Below are 12,606 nucleotides of genomic sequence, written 5' to 3'. Positions count from 1 at the left end.
TTCCTTTTGTTGCATTTAACTATTTCTTCTTCTTTAAAGAAGTGCTGATTCAGAAGAGAATAACTGCATTTAGGAAGATGATGACTTGCTACGTTTTTTCTCCAGCAGTAAAAAAGCTCTAAAGCTTCTCTGAGTTTCTCTCCCTCTCAGCCTCTCTCAGGCCTAACTATAATTCAGAATGTTGTTATGAAAACGGAACGTGTATGGATACCTATATGATTGCATTAGTTGTGAAAAGGCTACCAATGTAATCAGTTATGCATTATGGTTTATCTTATGATTTATTTATTTTTCGTTTATGCCTAGCTCTTACGTTGGTTGGTTGACGATACAGACGGCTCAGTAAATTATCATTCACCATCAGTTCCGGCCTTCTCAATATTGACTGAATGCTACACCCAACAACACCCTCAGGCAGAAACTGGTTCATCCAAAAGACAAAGCACACAAACAGAAACTCAGTGGCATTGTTTATGCTACCATACCACCACCACCACCATCATCATGATCATCATCATCATCATCATCATGATCATCATCATCATCATCATCATCATAATCGGCTATAGCCTATTATGCATCCTCATTCAAGAATCTGAGTAGTAGCTCCTCCTCAAACATTCCTGAACATTCAGAATTTGTTCTTGCCAAATACATAAAGGAGTTTTTTTTCAGTAAACAAAAAGTCCCATAATTTACTTTTTATTTAGAAAAATACTTGTTATTTACAAACGTGATTCAAATACTGCAACTAGAAATTGTTTATTTAATTCACATCAAAACTCCAAATAGTAACAAAACAAAGTATAAAAGGACCAAATTTAATTCTATGTTTGTGTTTTGCTTTTCATGTGTGAAGTGTAAAACATTTTGAATTTTAACAAAAACTAAATGTTATAGAATCACAACATGGGCAAGCTCACAAACTAATTTGATGATAAAATATTTTAATTTTTAAAATGTATTCAACTGGAACTAGTTATCACGTTGTAACGACATTGCTGCTACAGCCATGTTGTTATTCAAAGTGCCAGATAAGTTGCAGAGAGGATGTTTAACAGAGGTTGTTAAGTGACTTTAGGAAGACGTTGTATTGTGACGTTTCAGCAATGTACCGACAACATCCCCTGTGGTACGTGATTAAACGAAATCAAAATGTTGCATAATGTGACGTTGTGGCGACATTCTGTGTCATTAGGGATGTGTGTGTTAGTAATGTGTGTATATTAGTAAATACATGTTAGTAAGCCCCGTTTCTAAACAGTGGAGGTTCTAGATCAGTGGTCCGCAACCTTCACAATCCAAAGAGTTTTCAGTTCGCCTAGATATAAATTGGAATGTGCTGGGGAGGCTTTGTTTAGCGGTCAGTCTCTACCATGATCAATGCCAGATCTTGGTGACAAATTAATGAAATACTGGATGGACATAAATCGTGTGACATTGCAGAAGCTTATCAAAACAATGCCACTGTGAATAAGCGCTGTAATGAATGTTAAATATTAGAGCAGTGGTTCTCAATCCTGGTCATGGAGGGCTGGAATCAAGCACGTTTTGGTTGTTTCTCTGCTCCAACACACTTGATTCAGTGGTTGAATCACCTGTGTAGCAGCTCAGCTCTGCAGAAGCCTGTTAATCACCTGCTGAATCAAATCAGGTGTTGAAATAGGGTTAAAACTAAAACGTGCTGGATATCGGCCCTTTAGGACAAGGATTTAGAACCACTGAGTGTGAGATCTTTTGTTTTTGGTGGCAACTTCTTTTGGCCAGGCATTGCATTGGGTATACATATCACAAATATCTCAGTACTCTAAAACAGTGGTTCCTAACCTGGGGGTCCCGACCCCCACAAGGGGGCGCCAAAGCCTCTCAGTGGGTCGCCAGGACCTCTCCACTTTAAGAGGTTAAGACTTCATTTATTACTTGTTTATAGCCTACATTTTGCTCACATTTTTTTCATGAGTGAAAAGTTTACTGATATTAAGACAGGAAATAATTAGTACAGAAAAAGTAACACACTTTTAAGAACATTTTGCTCAGCTCGGCCAATTTACTTGGCCAATAAATCTGAAATCTGAAATCTGAAGTGTCAAAAGTTCATTAAAGATAGGACTGGTTGATTAATCACAGCCTTTACGGTAAATAATCTAGTATAAACAGTAATATACACATTTAAGTACATTTTGCTCAGTGTATTTTTTATGTGTCAAACGTTTATTGAAAGGAATGATTGATTTATCAGTGTTTAAAAGAAACAATGTGTTCAGAAAAGTAATACAAGCTGTCAAGCACATTATGCTCTGTTTGGTTTTGTTAATGACTTTGTTCTGTACTGGAGCCTACTATTACTGTTATCTATTGAATCAAAGCATATTAAAATGTGCTTGAACAATTTTATCATTTCTTAATACTGTTTGTACTGGAAGAGAGAATGGGAGGGGGTCGTCAAAAAATTTACTGGTAAAAAACGGGGTCCCTTGGGAAAAAGGTTGGGAACCACTGCTCTAAAAGATCGCTAAGTTAAAGTCCCATTAGTCATCCCACACTGGTGAAATTCAACTCCGCATTTGATCCATCTGCGTGGGAAGCGGTGAGCTGCAGCTGTGGCCGTTCTCTGGGTAGAATTAAACAGAGGATGAGTCTTGCAGCCCTGGCTAGCTTCTCACCTCCCATCATATGAAGTTCAAAATCAAGGAGTACAATTGTTTTGAAACTTCCTGTGGCTCCAAAGATAAAATAAATGCAGTTTAAAATGATAAATTGTGTTAATCCATCTGGAGAGCTCTTGAGAGACATCAATTTAATTTGAGACATAATTTCTGCTCATTTTGTAATGCTCATATAGAAACCAATGAGCACCTTTTTTTTGGCTTTGAGTTTGTCAAGATTTTCTGGAGTGAATTAAAGATTGCCTTCGAGGCTATGTAATCCACCAAAACTTTCTAAAGAAAATGTGTTGATTGGTTATTTTACAACAAATAAGAATATTGGGTTACACTTTACAATATTGGTCTCTTTATTGACATTACTTGGTGCATTAATAAACCATTTGATTAAGTATTAACAACTGCTTAACCTTTTTATGTAACGCATTACTAAGCAGACACTAGGAGCAATTATAAATGAATCCTTTGTTTATTAATGCTAAATAATGCACTAAATATCGTTAATAAAGGGATCATTATCACAAAGTGTTAAAGAACATTGATTTCACTTTAAATGTTATAACTGTCCAGGGTAATTTTTTTCATACACAAATGCCGTTATGCCAAAATTCACCCTACTTTCAATGGTTTATTATTAACTTTTGTTTAAACTCATGAAAGGGTCAAAAACTTTAACTGTGAGTCACAATGTGAAATAAAATTACATACTAAACATGAACCCCTTGCAAAATTTGCCTAATGATGCTTCACACTTTTATGTTTTATTTGCATCATGACTGTTTTAAAACGTATTTATTCTTTTTTGTTTTACTGCTGTTTCCTTCTCACACTGACACTACACTTGTCTGCCTGTAATCTAAGTTACGGACGGTGTAATGTGCCATGTTTTATTGGGCAATAAACGCTTTTGAAAAAAGAAAACAAAAAGCAGGAAGTAGCCCAGTGACAGCCAACCAATCAGGTGCTTCCTTTCTGACGGGCAGCTAACGAATGGGGTAAAGTCAACAACGGAGGTAAACATTTTACAAACTAACTTTAAACCAATAAATGGACAATGCTAGACTTCATCACGAACAAATCTATTTAGTTTTTGCCAAGCTTACTCTTTTCGGCATCTGTAAGCTGCCTAAATTAAGCTAGTCTGAACTCGACTTCTGGGGGAGTCGTCTTCATCATGTGATTTAATGGGATGCCTGTTGCTGGACTCGTGTGAAGTCTTTTAATTCAGTCTCGGTAGTTTAACTCGTAGTTTTCGTGTGTTTCTAGATGGAAGCGAACCGTTTAGACTTCTACATCGGTCTCTCTCTAGCTGTGAGCTCCAGTTTGTTTATTGGAGGAAGTTTCATCCTGAAAAAGAAAGGACTGCTGCGATTGGCCAGCAAGGGTTCGACGCGAGCAGGTAATGGAGACTTTAGTTATTAAACGACACCTTTTAACAACACAGAAAACTCTGTGAAGTAAGGTGACTGTAGTTTCTTTTCATGGGTTAAACAGCACAGGAAAACATTTATACTACTGCTTACTAAAGCAGTATAGTATTTCCTTTTAAATATGTATATTCTTACATTTAATAACGCTGATTGTCCTTTTTAAGGGATTTGTGGAAAACGTTTCAATCAAGATTCTAAAAGCGTATCTAAAACACTTTGGTTGATGTCTCCAGAGAACATGACCTTAATCTCTAATCAAAATTTATTCTTGATAAATAAGGAAGGCTTGATTATCTTGTAGCAAGTCAACAATATATATATATATATATATATATATATATATATGTGTGTGTGTGTGTGTGTGTGTGTGTGTGTGTGTGGTTGTGGCTGCATGGTGGTGCAGTGGCTAGCACTGTTGCCACGCAGCACGAAGGTTGCAGGTTCGAAACTCGGCTGCGGCCTTTCTGCGTGGAGGTGTTCTCCCCATGAATGTGTGGGTTTCCTCCGGGTACTCCGGTTTCCCCCACAGATCACAACATGCCCTATATGTTAAAAATTGTAAGTCGCTTTGGATAAAAGTGTCTGCTAAACACACACACAGACACACACTCACTTTATTGGGCATACCTGTCCAATTGCTTGTTAACGCAAATGACTAATCTGGAAAACAGTAACTCAAATAACCACTCATTACAACCAATGTATGCAGAAGAGCATCTCTGAACGCACAACACGTTGAACCTTGAGGCAGATGGTCTACAGCAGCAGAAGACCACACCAGGTGCCACTCCTGTCAGCTAAGAACTGGAAACGCAGGCTACAATTCACACAAGCTCACCAAAATTGGACAATAGAGGATTGGAAAAATGTTGCCTGGTCTGATGAGTCTCAATATCTGCTGCAACATTCAGATGGTATAAATGGTTCAGGCTGGTGGTGGTGGTGTAATGATGTGGAGGACATTTTCTTGGTACACTTTGGGCCCCTTAGTACTAATTGATCATCGTTGCAATGTCACAGCCTACCCGAGTATTGTTGCTGACCATGTCATCCCTTTCTGACCACAGTGTACCCATTATCTGACGGCTATTTCCAGCAGGATAATGCGCTGTGTCATAAAGCTCGAATCATCTCAGACTGGTTTATTGAACATGACAATGAGTTCACTAAACCCAAATGGCCTCCACAGTCACCAGATCTCAATCCAATAGAGCACCTTTGGGATGTGGTGGAAAGGGAAATTCGCATCATGGATGTGCAGCCGACAAATCTGCAGCAACTGTGTGATGCTATCATGTCAACATGGACCAAAATCTCTAAGGAATGTTTCCAGTACCTTGCTGAATCAATGCCATGAAGGATTAAGGCAGTTCTGAAGTCAAAAATGGGTCCAACCCGGTACTAGCGAGGTGTACCCAATAAAGTGGCCAGTAAGTTTGTGTGTGTGTGTGTGTGTGTGTGTGTGTGTGTGTGCTACACAATATCTCACTGTAAAGTACATGTTCTCTAAAAAGTAAAGTGTGGCAGCTGTAAAAGGTTTATCCCATCTTAACATTTAAGGAACTTAACTCACAGTTTTTATTACAATATCTAAATAGCCAGCCACAAAAAACCCATTAAGATCTGAGAAGTCAATGATGCTCAATGGTCAATATATCAGTGGCGCGCCAAAGGGGTTTCCAATGGGGACCAGGATCACCACTGAATAATTGCTGCCCTGGAAAATGTCCACTGGCTCCCCATGAAAATTTCCTGGGGGGACCACTGATCAGAAAAAAGCTCAATCTTAAAATAAAGTAATAATTGTTTACTGAGTAGGTGCTAACTGTTATCTAGTAATTTTCTTGTCGTTTGTCTCCCAGGTCAAGGAGGATATGCTTATCTGAAAGAGTGGCTGTGGTGGGGAGGACTTATTTCAAGTAAGTGAATACAAATTTCCGTGTTTTTCGTAGTAATTCTGGTGAGCGGCCCAGACACAGGGGTCTTTGTTTGTTAGTGGGTAAAGGGTCTCTTGTGGGTTTGGTATCTTTGCTGACGTTGCTGTAGATACAATATCCACACTGCGTCTTTGATGCACACATTCCTCCAAAGACCACATTTGCATTCGTAGGTTGGGGATAAAATAATGTTATTTACCTTGATCTGCTTTGTGCAATATATTAAATGTGATCACTAATAACTGATTTAACACGTTACAGTGGGAGCTGGAGAGGCTGCAAACTTCGCTGCATATGCATTTGCACCAGCTACACTGGTTACCCCCCTCGGAGCACTGAGTGTACTTGTCAGGTAATTGGTTTTGAGGTGTTTTTTATGCACTTTATTGTGACTTTTGTTTACTGGAGTGAAACCATTCAATTTTCCCCTAAGAATAAATGGAACCCAATGGAAAAAAACTTTATTTAGAGAATTTTGAATATTAAAAGCTCTTGAAGTGGAATAATTTGTTTCTAAGCTGAACCAACTCTACTTCTTACTCTCCAGTGCTGTGCTCTCCTCTTATTTTCTGAACGAGCGGTTGAATGTTCACGGGAAGATTGGTTGTCTGCTCTGCATCTTGGGCTCCACTGTCATGGTGATCCATGCGCCGCAGGAGGAGGAGGTTTCCTCACTCAGCGCCATGGCTGAGAAGCTCAAAGACCCAGGTAGTTTTCTCATCTTAGTCAGTTTAATTTGATTAACCCTGCTGTGAAATCCCACATTTATGGCGGGTGCATATTTCTGGACTTACTGTTGATTGCTCTCACTAGGTTTCATTGTCTTTGCCGTGTGCGTGGTGGGAAGCAGCCTGATTCTAATCTTGGCTGTGGCTCCGAGGTTTGGACAGAAGAATGTGCTGGTCTACATCCTGATCTGCTCTGTGATCGGCTCCCTCTCTGTGTCTTGTGTCAAGGGCCTGGGCATTGGCATTAAACAGCTGATTGCTGGGACAGCGGTGCTGAAGGAACCTCTGTTCTGGTCCATAGTCATCTGCCTGATAGTGTGCATCAGCGTTCAGATCAGTTACCTGAACAAAGCTCTCGACATATTCAACACCTCCATCGTCACACCCATCTACTACGTCTTCTTCACCACGTCCGTCATGGCCTGTTCAGCCATCCTATTCAAGGAATGGCTGAGTATGACCACTGATGGCATAGTGGGAACCATTAGTGGGTTCCTCACCATCATTTTGGGAATATTCCTCCTTCATGCTTTCAAAGACATTACATTCAGCTGGGATTCACTTCCTCTCTATCTGAAAAAGAGCCCTCAAAGCTTCCTTTGGGGCCAACAGCCTTATGTGGCTCTACCAAGCCATGATATAGAAACAAAGGATGAGACAATGATGCCCAGAGAAGATGGCTCTAAAGGAGAATGGGGACTGCACCAGAGAGCTCCTTAAGGGGGCAAAGACCCCTGAAGGGACATGCAGCTTTGAAGTTAAATAGCTGGCGTAATCTGAACTTTACAACCATCTTATTCAATGCACTGGATGAGCAGTTACCTACAGTTGAACTTATCTATGCTCTTGATACTTGGTTTCATCTTAATTATAGCATCTTTTTATGTGGTTTACTAATAAAAACACAAAACAGAAACGTAGAGAATAATAGTATTGAAGTCACTGTTATGGGTTGTTGCACTGTTGTGTAGATATTTCAGTTTTTAATCCCAATGAATCTATATAGCTAGGTTTTAGTTAAGTTTGCACTTTGTATTCTTAAACAAATGTATAAATGAAATAGCAACTAATGTTAAGGTGATCTGCTCAGAACAATTAATTTGAGTTATTTATTACCTCAGTACCATACACACTTGACACCAAAGAATGTAATGCCCCTGTTTAATTACCAAAATGTGCCAAGCAGTAATTATGTAACTACTTTTTGGTTTTTAAATTGCTAATTAAAAGAGAACAAGAATACTTAAATACATTTTCTAACAAGATGTGAGTGCTTATTTGGCATTTTTTATTGCATATTTACAATCCAGACTAACTGCTGTGCGTGGCACCTCCAGTCAGAGAGGTCTTCGTGTTTTTGAAGTCAGGAACTGTACGCAAACTCGATGTTCCAGGTGTCCATGGTTCAAACCTGCCTTTACAGTTTGAACTCACTTTCTGTGACCCGATGCAACAGCAGACGTAACCACATAAACTCCAGCAGAGACCAAGTAAAACCTGACATAGTTTTAATCCCAGGCACTTGATATGGTAATACTTTTCCAGCTGATTAGAGTTCTTCAGTATGCTGAACGGAGAATGGTGTCAGGATCAAACGGACCCCCTGAGAGCGGAGACCGTGTGCCATCTCCAACCTTCCAGTTAGATTTTAGTCTAACATCGTTTCAGAAAATGTCCCCTTGCTCTTCTGAGTTTGCTCCAGTCTGTTTAGGATGAACTGGCTGGTGTCAATAAATCGCTCCACGCAGTTAACAAAGCACGCTTCAGTCCTGGAATCCAACTTGGGCCCGGGTTTATCCATGCATTTATCCTGGAGACAGAGAATAAACAGTTTAAACCAGAAGAAGAAGTTTCTAATCCCCTCAAGATTAGTTAAATACTGGAGTAGAAAGCCTTGACATAGCTGCATGCATGCAAACATCAGAATCAATTTGGTTTACAAAGTATGTAAAACAAGGAATTTGGTTCTGGCTGTTGGTAGCACTCAGAAACAATTATACACATACATTGTGCAATAAACATGGCAGACAATAGCAATATACTAATATTCAGACGGTGTTGCATTTAGATCGTATTTAAAAAGGAAAATTACATTCCTTAAAGAGACAATGTGTAGTTACTACTGTTGATCTCTGGAAATATCCATCGAACAGTTGTTGAAAGTTAATTAAACGATGCCCAGTTGTGGAAAAATACTGGCGGCTTTGTAACGTACAACCATAAAAGTTGGGTCTAAAATACATGTGAGTGGGTCTAAATCTCTGGGCAACGCCATATTAGACAGCATGTTTCCGTCTACGGGAGCCTGTGAGGGCAAAATGCAATTACAGATTTGTAACAAACGGTTGCAAAACTTTTGCCGTTCATAAACATTGTTCTTTTACACATTTACCTCTTCTCTCATTGGCAGCGATATAAGGGAGTCTGATGTGATTGTCATTTTGCCGGAGGTTGCGCTCCCAGGGATTTTTGACCCTATTGGGCATCTGTTGGTAAGGTCTTACTTAAACGTAAAATTACTGTATATTTGCAATGATTTAGGTATGTACTGCCCCCTATCGCCAGGGAAAATACACAAGGTCACTTTAATGATGTCCAGTTAATTTAGAAATATATTCATATAATATGTAGCTATATAACTGGATTTCATTTGCATTAATAATGGCAATAAATTTCTTACAAAGAATGGAGATTAATACAGGGATTGACTAAAAATATATAAAGCACAAGTGCACATGTCACTCCTAATATTTGATTCTTGTGTATAATTATGTGACAGTGTGAGCGTCCTGTCACTGTGACCCAAGCCCTGGCTACTTGGCCAAGGGGATGTCCCTCTGGCTGACTGGTTAGCATGCATGACTCTCACCTGGGAGTCTGGCTATCAAATCCCACATGGGCCCTCATTTCTCCACCTTGCCACAATTAGATTCAACAAACAATTGTATATAATGTCTTACTGATTAACTTTGGTAACTGTGTAATATCACTAGAGCTCACAGGTTAAAGACATGTTGCTGCGGTCTTATGCTGAAAAAGAGCAGCCTCCTCAGGAGGAGTTCACTTTAAAGAGAAAAGAGTAGGAAACATCCAATCACTGTCCTTAGAACACTTTAATTGGAGGAGTAACAAGGTAAGCAGGTATTTTTTGTAATCAAGGGCTGGGAAATATCCTGACAGACAAGGGCTGATAAAAAAGTCAAAATACAATAAATAAATAAATAAATGACGACATTAAAAGCAGTGAATCCCGCAAGTTTGTTGGTCAGTAGTGACTTTTCCCTCATACCTTGAAAGGCACTTCGCTGCTTTTCAATGGTCACGTGGGGTCGGGGGGTTCGACCCGATATAATCTTTTCTTCACAACATCTTAGCAGTTAGCAGTTTTCGTCTTAAAAACATGTTATTCAGCAACAACCCACTCCTAAAATAATCCTGACATGATTCAGACAGTTTGGTGAGACAACGCAGTATTTGAATGTTCTGGTTCTGAAGCGTCTGTGTGCTCCTGTATGGTACACGTTTGATCAGGCTATGTATGCTAGCAGCTAGTTGTTTGAGAAGTAAATTATATTTAAAGGGTTATTTATCACTAATGTATAAATAATCAGCAGGAAATTAATGAATAGTTTATATGTAGCTGAATTATACGCATTATCCAGACAGCACAGATTTAATTCACGGAAGCTTTGAGAATACTTATCGCATGAAAAGCATGAGTCTGTTATTTCTGTATCGGCAAAAGTCAAACTAACGATCTGTCATTAGCTACATAAAAATGTATTAAGTAAACAGCAGAACGCTGCTGCTGCCATCAGATAAAAAACTGCTCTTACCCAGCAAACCTCTGTCATCTGGTGCACCAGCTGCTGAAATCTCTGTTTTTGAGACTCGATTTCGATGAATTGCTGAAGCTGGGGGTCTGCTGTCGCTCCCTTGCTGTCCATATTTTCTTAAAAACTATTCGAAACGATCAAATTTCTTGTAAATTTCACTGCCGATGAGCTCTTTTTACTGACCTTCACGTGTGTGAATGAACGAAAGAAAGCAGGAAGTGGTTCAGCCAATCACAGAGCCCGTTGGTGTATACGTCACATTAAACATAAATACAATCATTTTAGCGGAGTTTATTTATATATTCCCCCCCCCCCCCCCCCCCCCGCGCGACCCTGCGTGGATGGATGGATTTATATACTGTCCAAATTTAAAAAATAAAATAAGGCTAAATATAATTCTTTAATTATATATATATATATCATATATGTATATATTTCTATAAAACGCCTCTCAGAGTAAGGACTCCAAAGTCAAAGTCAGTTTTATTGTCAATTCTGGCACATGTCCAGGACATACAGAGAAATGAAATTATGTTACTCTCAAACCCTAGATAGCAGATAAACATTTAGTATAAATAGAGTGTTAAAAATGCAAGTACAACATTTTTTTTAATAAATACAATTTGACATAAAACAAGAACGCAATACAATACACACGTATGGGCATGACATTAAGTGTAACCAGAAAAAGTAGTTCAATCTAGACATACAGTGCAAATGGAGATTGTAATATTACCATAAGTGACAGACAGAAGTCTTTTGAGGTAATTAGCAGACCAATACTGCACAAAATGACTTGTGCAGGCCACTGAGTGAGAGTGTGAACGTGTCAAAGTGACCGAGTTCAGAGAGACCGTGGGGGAAAAGAGAGGAGAGTGGGCAGAGCCGGGAGGGAATTTAGCTTCCTGACTGCCTGATGGATAAAGCTGTCCTTCAATCTGTTGGTCCTGACTTAGAGACTCCGCAGGCTCCTCCCTGATGGCAGTAGCTCGAAGAGGCTTTGCATTGGGTGAGTGGGATCAGCCGCAATGCAAAGGGCCTTTTTTGTGAGGCGGGTGCTGTAAATGTCCAGTAGGGAGGGGAGAGAGACCCCAATGATCTTCTCTGCTGCTCTCACTATGCATTGGAGGGTTTTAATGCAGGATACGTTGCAGGCTCGGAACCACACAGTGATGCCGCACGACAGGATACTCTCGATGGTGCCTCTGTAGAAAGTGTACGGGATGGGGGCTGGTGCTCTTGCTCTTCGTAGTTTGCGGAGGACGAAGAGACGCTGCTGTGATTTCCAGTGCTATGGTGTTGTTCGTCCAGGAGAGATCCTCTGTAATGTGCACACCCAGGGACTTGGTGCTGCTCACTCTCTCCACAGACACACCGTTGATGGTCAGAGGAGCATGCTGAGTGTGTGCCCTCCTGAACTCCACAACAATCTCCTTGGTCTTCTCCACATTCAGAGAGAGGTTGTTGTCAGCACACCATGTGGTCAGGTGGCTCACCTCGTTTCTGTAGTCGGTCTCATACCTGTTGTTTATGAGAACCAAAAGCGCTTTACACTACAGTGCATCATTCATCCACTCACACACATTCACACACTGATGGTGATGAGCTACAATGTAGCCACAGCTGCTCTGGGGTGCACTGAAGGAGACATATATATATATATCTATATATATATATATATAGATATATATATATCTTTATATATATGCCTGGAGGTGGGGCACATTGGCGGGTGCCTGGTGGCCGGGCTTTCACCCATGGAGCCCGGCCGGGCACAGCCCAAAGAGGAAATGTGGGTCCCCCTTCCCATGGGCTCACCACTCGTGGGAGGGGCCAAAGGGGTCAGGTGCAGTGTGTGACGGGTGGTAGTCGAGGGCGGGGACCTTGGCGGTCTGATCCTTGGCTACAGAAGCTGGCTCTTGGCACATGGAATGTCACCTCTCTGGTGGGGAAGGAGCCTGAGTTGGTGTGTGAGGTTGAGAGGTTCTGACTAGATATAGTCGGACTCACCT

The 12,606-nt window shown here is 40.3% G+C and overlaps 2 protein-coding genes across 4 annotated transcripts; one reads left to right on the top strand and one right to left on the bottom strand.

Moving 5' to 3' along the window:
- The first annotated feature begins 3,593 nt into the window (after positions 1 to 3,593).
- zgc:101583 (magnesium transporter NIPA2) lies at positions 3,594 to 8,023 on the top strand. Of its 3 annotated transcripts, XM_015947441.3 has the most exons (6): positions 3,594 to 3,676; positions 3,930 to 4,062; positions 5,956 to 6,012; positions 6,292 to 6,382; positions 6,578 to 6,738; positions 6,844 to 8,023. In XM_015947441.3, exons 2-6 carry the CDS (start codon positions 3,930 to 3,932, stop codon positions 7,476 to 7,478), a joined length of 1,077 nt encoding a protein of 358 aa, XP_015802927.3. In that variant the 5' UTR covers positions 3,594 to 3,676; the 3' UTR covers positions 7,479 to 8,023. The 3 variants fall into 3 exon arrangements, with proteins under 3 accessions (XP_015802927.3, XP_070411321.1, XP_054595123.2); XM_070555220.1 differs by lacking the exon at positions 3,930 to 4,062 and having other exon boundaries at positions 3,651 to 3,676; XM_054739148.2 differs by lacking the exons at positions 3,594 to 3,676; positions 3,930 to 4,062 and adding an exon at positions 5,401 to 5,523.
- A 2-nt stretch (positions 8,024 to 8,025) lies between these two features.
- timm8a (translocase of inner mitochondrial membrane 8 homolog A (yeast)) lies at positions 8,026 to 10,823 on the bottom strand. Its single transcript, XM_015947453.3, has 2 exons — positions 10,595 to 10,823; positions 8,026 to 8,568 (listed from the first exon to the last, which is right to left on the bottom strand). The coding sequence occupies exons 1-2, from the start codon at positions 10,703 to 10,705 to the stop codon at positions 8,407 to 8,409; spliced, it is 273 nt and encodes a 90-aa protein (XP_015802939.1). The 5' UTR covers positions 10,706 to 10,823; the 3' UTR covers positions 8,026 to 8,406.
- Between the last annotated feature and the right edge of the window lie 1,783 nt (positions 10,824 to 12,606).

The sequence above is a fragment of the Nothobranchius furzeri genome, chromosome 1, assembly GCF_043380555.1.
Source record: "Nothobranchius furzeri strain GRZ-AD chromosome 1, NfurGRZ-RIMD1, whole genome shotgun sequence".
Taxonomy (NCBI): Eukaryota; Metazoa; Chordata; class Actinopteri; order Cyprinodontiformes; family Nothobranchiidae; genus Nothobranchius; species Nothobranchius furzeri.
Note: the sequence above shows the minus strand (reverse complement) of the source record. Positions and strands in the feature narration are given on the sequence as shown.

Excerpts from the sequence above, each read along its gene's own strand:
- timm8a (XM_015947453.3), bottom strand. The coding sequence starts at position 10,705 with ATGGACAGCAAGGGAGCGACAGCAGACCCCCAGCTTCAGCAATTCATC. Across the intron at positions 8,569-10,594 it reads AGATGACAGAGGTTTGCTGG|GATAAATGCATGGATAAACC; the intron begins GTAAGAGCAGTT and ends CTCTGTCTCCAG.
- zgc:101583 (XM_015947441.3), top strand. The coding sequence starts at position 3,930 with ATGGAAGCGAACCGTTTAGACTTCTACATCGGTCTCTCTCTAGCTGTG. Across the intron at positions 6,383-6,577 it reads GCACTGAGTGTACTTGTCAG|TGCTGTGCTCTCCTCTTATT; the intron begins GTAATTGGTTTT and ends CTTACTCTCCAG. Across the intron at positions 6,739-6,843 it reads TGAGAAGCTCAAAGACCCAG|GTTTCATTGTCTTTGCCGTG; the intron begins GTAGTTTTCTCA and ends TGCTCTCACTAG.